This window comes from Cetorhinus maximus, chromosome 7 (genome assembly GCF_964194155.1).
Source record: "Cetorhinus maximus chromosome 7, sCetMax3.hap1.1, whole genome shotgun sequence".
Taxonomy (NCBI): domain Eukaryota; kingdom Metazoa; phylum Chordata; class Chondrichthyes; order Lamniformes; family Cetorhinidae; genus Cetorhinus; species Cetorhinus maximus.
The window spans coordinates 75,714,786-75,722,547 of record NC_135885.1 but is presented as its reverse complement, the minus strand read 5'-3'; the positions used below and the strand labels follow the sequence as shown (position 1 = coordinate 75,722,547).

General features: G+C 41.5%; 1 protein-coding gene across 1 annotated transcript; it reads left to right on the top strand.

Annotated features, from left to right (window-relative positions):
* The first annotated feature begins 1,373 nt into the window (after window positions 1-1,373).
* fzd4 (frizzled class receptor 4) lies at window positions 1,374-6,224 on the top strand. Its single transcript, XM_078545745.1, has 2 exons — window positions 1,374-1,763; window positions 2,738-6,224. The coding sequence occupies exons 1-2, from the start codon at window positions 1,509-1,511 to the stop codon at window positions 4,067-4,069; spliced, it is 1,587 nt and encodes a 528-aa protein (XP_078401871.1). The 5' UTR covers window positions 1,374-1,508; the 3' UTR covers window positions 4,070-6,224.
* The last annotated feature ends 1,538 nt before the right edge of the window (window positions 6,225-7,762 follow it).

The following is a 7,762-nucleotide window of genomic DNA, read 5'->3' as shown; positions in this document are numbered from 1 at the left end:
ACATAGATAACTGAAGTTCCTCATCCCTGGAACCATTCTGGTGCCCAGAACTGGACAATACTTCAGCTGAGGCTGAACCAGTGGTTTATTCAAGTTTAACATAACCTCTAAGATAAAAGCAAAATACTGCTGGATGCTGGGAATCTGAAACAAAAACAGAAAATGCTGGAAAAACTCAGCAGGTCTAACAGCATCTGTGGAGAGAAAAACAGACGTTAACTCTCATTTTCTCTCCACAGATGCTGTTGGACCTGCTGAGTTTTTCCAGCATTTTCTGTTTTTGTTTAACATAACCTCCCTGCTCTTGTACTCTATGCCTCTGTTAGTAAAGTCTATTATTAAAATTAGAGTTAAACCCGTGAATAGATCTAAGTCTCTTAAGTCGTTTTAGGTCCGCAATGTTTACATATTTCATGTTCACGATGTTTCTTCATTTTTATTTCCAGCCCCACTGTTCAGCTACGATCCGATCCCTTTTAAAGATTGTTAATCGTGGTATAACTATGGTGAGCACCTGTCAATGCGGTGCAAACTGAGGGACTTTCCATAACAAAGGGCAAAGTTCCGGGGCAGGTATTCACAATCCACAGTTGATGCATTAAAGACGCATTACCGATCCTTCCTTTTTAGTTACTGGGCAAATCCAAGCCGGGGATTTTTACTATTCATTTTCTTCAATATCCATTACAGAATAATAGTAATCATAGTTTTACTTAACTAGTTAGTTCAGCATACAAAGTTATGAGCATTATTATAATCAGGCACAATGAACACAGGAAAGAAACAACCGAGAGGAGAGATCGCTTCCGAAAGCAAGTTTCCACAAAACAGTCTGCCTAATATTAGTGACTGCCTCGTGGACGTTCATTCAGATTTCAATGCGGTTGTACATAGCTTGAAGGACACACAAATCGAAGGTGTAAGTTATTTCTGCACCGCAACACGAAACTGTCATTGGTCATCTGGAGAACTTAAAGACCACTGAAGAAAATGACAGCCCGAGAGGCAGGCACTCTTCCATGAAATGGGGCGGCGATCAACGGCGCGGTCTCCGGATTGGGTCTCGGCCCTTCTCCCAAGGCTCAGGATCAATCTCCAGTGCTCGCCAGCTCCGCCTCCCTGCTCTACTTTAACTGGCGGTTGCTTTGGGAACACACGCAATGTGTGGTGATTTCAGATGTCAATTGCAGCGTCTCTCTCGCTCGATCATGTTCGGTTGAAAAGGAGATTTTTTTTTTAACCTCCAGCGGGGTAGTTGGGAGTAAGATGTATGATGTTTTGAGGTTGCAAAACAAATGCTTTGGACGGAGATCTGTTCACGGCGTGTTCGCGGGTAATTTCACCCAACAAGAAATGTCGTTAAACAAGATCAAGTATTAAGTTGACTTAAAACAATCGTACTGGGGCAAGGCGTTGATCAGTTCACCATAATCGTTAACAAGCGCTATTTTCATAGCTTTTAATGCTTTTCTGCAGCGGAATTAGGAAATCGTTACTGTTTGTAGGAGATGAATTGGTTCTCGGCACTGGATTTCTTGGCGCTCTGCTTAACTTTCTTTCAACATAAGCTTGGCGCTGTTGAAGGATATGGGGACGAAGACGAACGGAGATGCGATCCCATCAAAATCTCAATGTGCCAGAACCTGGGATACAATGTGACCAAAATGCCGAATCCAGTGGGGCATGAGTTACAAACAGACGCCGAGTTACAGTTACAAACATTTACACCTTTGATTCAATATGGCTGTTCCAGTCAACTGCAGGTTCGTAACATTGGATTACATTTAATTCAATGTTTGCTTTGAGTCACTGTGCTTATTGTCAGTGAGCGACGCGTTTGTTGAATTTACTTCAAGCGCGTGTGTGAGTTGGTGAATTGTAGCAACAGCCGAAAAGCCACACGGCATTTGGAAACGAGGATTGCTACTTTGGATCGTGGCAATAACTTTCTTAAATACTAAAATATATTGTTGTAGAGTGCAGGAGGAATACGATCTCATTTCAAATGGCGCGGGCTAGAACATCCACGATGCAGATAAAAAGTTAACTAAACCTTTTGAAATGTAATCTAATTTTCATGCAATAAAGAGCTAAACACAATTAAAATGTTAACATGCATGTATGTTTTTTGAGAAAAGGGATATCTTAAAAGAGACTATCTGAAAGAGCTGATTCATATTTCTTGCGTGTAGTTTTTAAGTGCTTTTCCATCCATCGATGGCAATTGAACCCTTCCCTTTATGTCAAATAGTTGTTTGGAACGTATCAGTTGTAAAACAGCATTGGACAGGTATTAATGTTCGCTTTATGGTTAAGTGTTTGCATAGAGGTGATTTAAGATTAAGGTGCACTCTCGCTTTCCAGAGAGGTTGTAAATGTTAGTTTATTCGACACTTAGACGTAGCGAAAAGCATGTAAATTAAACCTATGCTGTTGTTTATTTTTATCCTTGTGATTGACGAAAGCTTCACCGCCCAGCCCCGCCCCGCAATTAGGCAGGTGAATGGTTAAACTGTTCTCATTGCCAGCCAGTTAATTGAAAAATCGGAGAAATGTTCATAAAAGTGAGAGTCAAAATTGATTACCCTCCTTAGACAGCGACTGAAGCTCATCATATACAACTTGGAAATAAATGGAAGGCTGTAAAAATTGAGTATCATAGGTAGTGGAATTGAGTGGAGACCTGTTGTTTATTTGATATTACTCTGTCGATTGATCATTTGTTTTTTTCTTCCAGTTTTTTTTATGTTCGGTTTATGTGCCGATGTGCACGGAGAAAATCGACATCCCGATTGGCCCGTGTGGCAGCATGTGCCAGTCTGTGAAGCGGAGATGTGAACCTGTCCTGAAGGAATTCGGCTTCTATTGGCCGGAGGCGTTAAACTGCAGCAAATTTCCACCACAAAACGACCACAACTACATGTGCATGGAGGGGCCGGGAGACGAGGACGTCCCCTATCATACCAGCAAAACTTCCATTTCAGCGGAAGAAGAGTGCCAGAGCATGGGGGGCAACTTGGATCATTATATCTGGGTCAAGAGAAGCCTCACTTGTGCCCTGAAATGTGGTTACGATGTCGGTTTGTTCAGTAGATCGGCCAAAGAGTTCACTGACATCTGGATGGCAGTTTGGGCCAGTCTGTGTTTTCTATCAACAGCGTTCACTGTTCTGACATTTGTAATCGATTCTTCTCGATTTTCGTACCCAGAGCGCCCTATTATTTTCCTGAGTATGTGCTATAATATTTACAGCATAGCCTACATTGTGAGGTTAACAGTAGGCAGAGAACGTATATCATGTGACTTCGAAGATGCCGCCGAACCTGTCTTAATTCAAGAAGGACTCAAAAATACTGGATGTGCCATTGTTTTCTTGCTGATGTACTTTTTTGGGATGGCGAGCTCCATCTGGTGGGTAATCTTGACACTGACTTGGTTTTTGGCTGCTGGGCTCAAATGGGGACACGAAGCCATCGAGATGCACAGTTCCTACTTCCACATTGCAGCGTGGGCCATCCCGGCTGTAAAGACAATTGTAATATTGATCATGCGACTAGTGGATGCTGATGAGCTCACGGGCTTGTGTTACGTTGGAAACCAGAACATTGATGCAGTCACTGGGTTTGTGGTTGCACCTTTATTCACTTATTTAGTCATAGGGACTTTGTTCATTGCAGCTGGCCTAGGGGCTTTGTTCAAAATCAGATCTAATCTTCAGAAAGATGGGACCAAAACGGACAAGCTAGAAAGACTGATGGTAAAAATTGGGGTCTTTTCCGTTCTGTATACAGTACCTGCCACCTGTGTCATTGCCTGTTACTTTTATGAAATATCAAACTGGAATCTTTTCAAGTATTCAGCAGATGATTCCAATACAGCAGTGGAGATGCTGAAGATCTTTATGTCTTTGTTGGTGGGCATCACTTCTGGTATGTGGATTTGGTCTGCTAAAACATTGCATACTTGGCAAAAATGTTCAAACAGACTCGTGAGTTCTGGACGAACAAAGCGAGATAAACGTGGAGATGGCTGGGTTAAACCAGCAAAAGGCAGTGAAACCGTTGTATAAATGTGTAAACATTGGAAGAAGCAAGGAATAATGTCCCTTGTGTGTTTACAGAAGCTGGATTTCAAAGCATCACAAATCAAATTTGCCTAGTTTCTCACCCTATCGTATCATTTTTAGAAAGTCCAGAATAAATGCAGATGCTCCTTTAGAACTGAAGAAAATTAGCCTAAGAATTTTAGGAAAAAATGTACATGAAAATGAAAATGTTTCCTAAGTATACAGTCTAACAGAATGTGACTGTTTATACTACTATTTGGTCCAAGAAGATGATCACATTACCAGATTTTGGAATCTAATATCTTCGTGTAGTATATTTTAGTAGTTTTTATTGTACTTTTGGAAAAGCAGAATATGTAAGCCAAAGAAAGGAGAGTAATGGTTCTTACATGAAACTTCGTATAAATAACCATTATGCTCCAAAAACATTGCAATGTCTAAATGGATATATTTGAACTGAAATAAGTTTCAGTTGAAGAGCAACTCAACCATCTCACATAGACATTAAATATTGTACACTGGAATCATGGAGCTAAATATGAATGTGTGGTTGAAGCACAACCAATAGCCAGCATTGCAATCTAGACAGCATTGTGCACTATATCCAGCCTTTGCACAAACTGAAATAGGCTGTTCTTTACTAATGTTTCTGCACAAAAATCTGTCTGCTGGTTCTGTATGTGTATCTGAACTTGTGTATGGACATTTTAAACATGACAGACTGATGTGTGTGGAGAAATGCTAGTCAGTATGAGCCCAGGTGCTTGAAATTCTCAGTGCCTTAAATGCAGATTGACTGCAAGATGCTTCATGCAGGGCAACATTCAAAATATTTCCTGTATTTTGCCATGAAGGGCTGCCCAGGGACCCATTATGATAATTAATCCTTTGAGGACTGTTAGCGGTGTGGCTCCAAAAATAAAGATCCAAGGAGAGAATGTTGTGAGCCTAGTAGTCTATACAATCCTATAACTATAAAAGCAAAAATCTGCACCTGCTGTAAATGACCAATAAAAATAGAAAGTTCTAGAAATACACAGTGAGTAAGTCAGCCTCTGTAAGGAGAAAGGACCAGTTATGACACTTCAGTGGGGTAGCCTGAACTTGAAATGTCATAATTTGTCTCTCTTTACAGTTGCTGTGTTCTTCTGGCATTTTCTGTTTTTATACAATTGTATACATTTCACTAAAGGGGAAGGAAGGCCCTGGAAGAGTATTTTCTATTAAAAATCGATAGGGAGAATAGCAATATGCACCCTGGAGTGGCTTCAATCATTTTAATGTATGTTGCCACTTTGGACCAGACTTGAAGTCATTTCTAACCCCTGTAAAATATGCCATAACATGGGTGTGTTACATGCTTCCCAACGTAGATATATTGCAATATTCAGCACTCAAAATTCACAGAGCAGTGGCCTTGCAAATTTTATGTGTTGGAAACTGCTGGCATGTTTTGAACATGACTGAGAAAATTCAGCACTCAATGGGTTGACCATGATATTTAGCTAATAACTGTGGGTTTAAAACTGAATGATGGAATGATCAACTCTACACCTGTTGTGGGATCAAGAAATATTATTTTCTATTGAATAATATCAGAAAAGACACAACTCAAAAGGAATCTTACAGTATATTTGTTGTATTTAACTCTGGGCTGACTATGCAGTTCATTTTAAATTTCACTTGTTCATTTTTGTCTTTGGACAATAATTCTTACTATAACTAGGCAAGTGAAACCCTGCTTCACTATAATTGTAAGAGAAGAAAACTAATGAGAAAGATTAGTTACTTATTAGTGTGTCTGTAGTTTCACAGTCACTCTCTTACTCATTTTGAATGTATACAAAGTATTCTGTCATTCAATGCCAGTTTGCGTTCCATTATTAACTATTCAATGTTTGTTTTGCAAACGCCCTAGAGCACATCCTGTGTTTAATACAGATGAATCCCACATTTTTTGGGGTTCACATTACCTGAGAAAGCCAAACAGAGACATTCAGGACTTGCTACAGTTTTCAAAAATGTCAAAACCAATTTTTATTACTTGTAAATGTATGTGATGTAAATTTCTAATTTATCTTTGTAAAGGAAAACTTGTCTTCTTATTTAAATTACATTTGTACCTGAGAAAAACAAAATTAAATTTCTTGTTTCTTAATTGTGTAAGTGTGGTGAATTTCAAAATAAAAAAAGTTGACAAATTATGATAAAACTGTTTCTCAAATACTTCTCTGGGAACACCATGGAGCTAAGTTGTAAAGCACTGAGAATGGGTGTGCGGATTGCAATGCGTGGTTAGCCCACACCTGTTGATTGCAATGCAGACAGCACTCCAACTTTGTGCTGCTTGCCCATTTGAATACTCTCTACATCCAGCCATTGCTAGCCAAGTCCTTCAATAGCTGGCCACCTCTGAAGGAGGCCAATATTATGGCTGGCTAGCATTACTTAAAGCTAGCCTGCACTGCAAAGCTAGCCTGCACTTCTTAAAGAGAATATGTGGCTGGAGCAGCTGCTGAAGTCATGGCTGAAGAGGATTGGGCCTGAGAAAGGACGAGGAATAGGACAGCAAGAGTGAGTCCAAGCTCCGAGGTTTTCAGGGGTTGCACTGGAAGTCTTGGTGGAAGAGGTACAAAGTAGGAGAGATGTCTGCAGAGGAGAAGGAGGCCTTCCAAAGGCAATGGGTGTAGATAGCTGTAGAGGTCAATGCCAGGAGTGGAGCCTGGAGGATCCGGATGCAGTGCCACAAGAAGTTCAATGACCTCACACGGGATCATAGTTAGTGAATCCATCTTTAAATGCATTTCCTACCATCTGCAACACTAGCCTCTGACACTGCTTAAATTATCACACACTTACCAATATTTTTTACCAATTAGGCCTCATAGCTGACATGTGCTTTGCCTCACCCTCACAGTTAACATTGCTGCAAACCTCATCCCCACATCTCACAAGTTCCACACACTGCCAGTTATTCAACCATTATAGCCAGAACAGACAAACAAATTGCACAACATTTGCTCACACACTTCCCTCACTTTTGAAGGATAAGATGACACACAACTGGAGGCAGCCGGGCCTAACAAGTAAAGAGGGCAACTCCAGCATGATGCCACCACCAAACACATCTTCCCTTCACCCCCCCGATGGCATTCCGTAGGGATCGTTCCCTCCGGGACACCCTGGTCCACTCCTCCATCACCCCCTACTCCTCAACCCCCACCTATGGCACCTCCCCATGCCCACGCAGAAGATGCAACACCTGCTCCTTCACTTCCTCTCCCCTCACCGTCCAAGGGCCAAACACTCCTTTCAAGTGAAGCAGCATTTCACTTGCATTTCCCCTAGTCTACTGCATTCGTTGCTCCCAATGCGGTCTCCTCTACATTGGAGAGACCAAACGCAAACTGGGCGACCGCTTTGCAGAACACCTGTGGTCTGTCTGCAAGAAAGACCCAAACCTCCCTGTCGCTTGCCATTTTAACACTCCACCCTGCTCTCTTGCCCACATGTCTGTCCTTGGCTTGCTGCATTGTTCCAATGAAGCCCGACACAAACTGGAGGAACAGCACCTCATCTTCCGACTAGGCACTTTACAGCCTTCCGGGCTGAATATTGAATTCAACAACTTTAGATCTTAAACTCCCCCTCCCCCCATCCCCATCCCGTTTCCTCCCCCTCCCTTTTGTGTTTTTT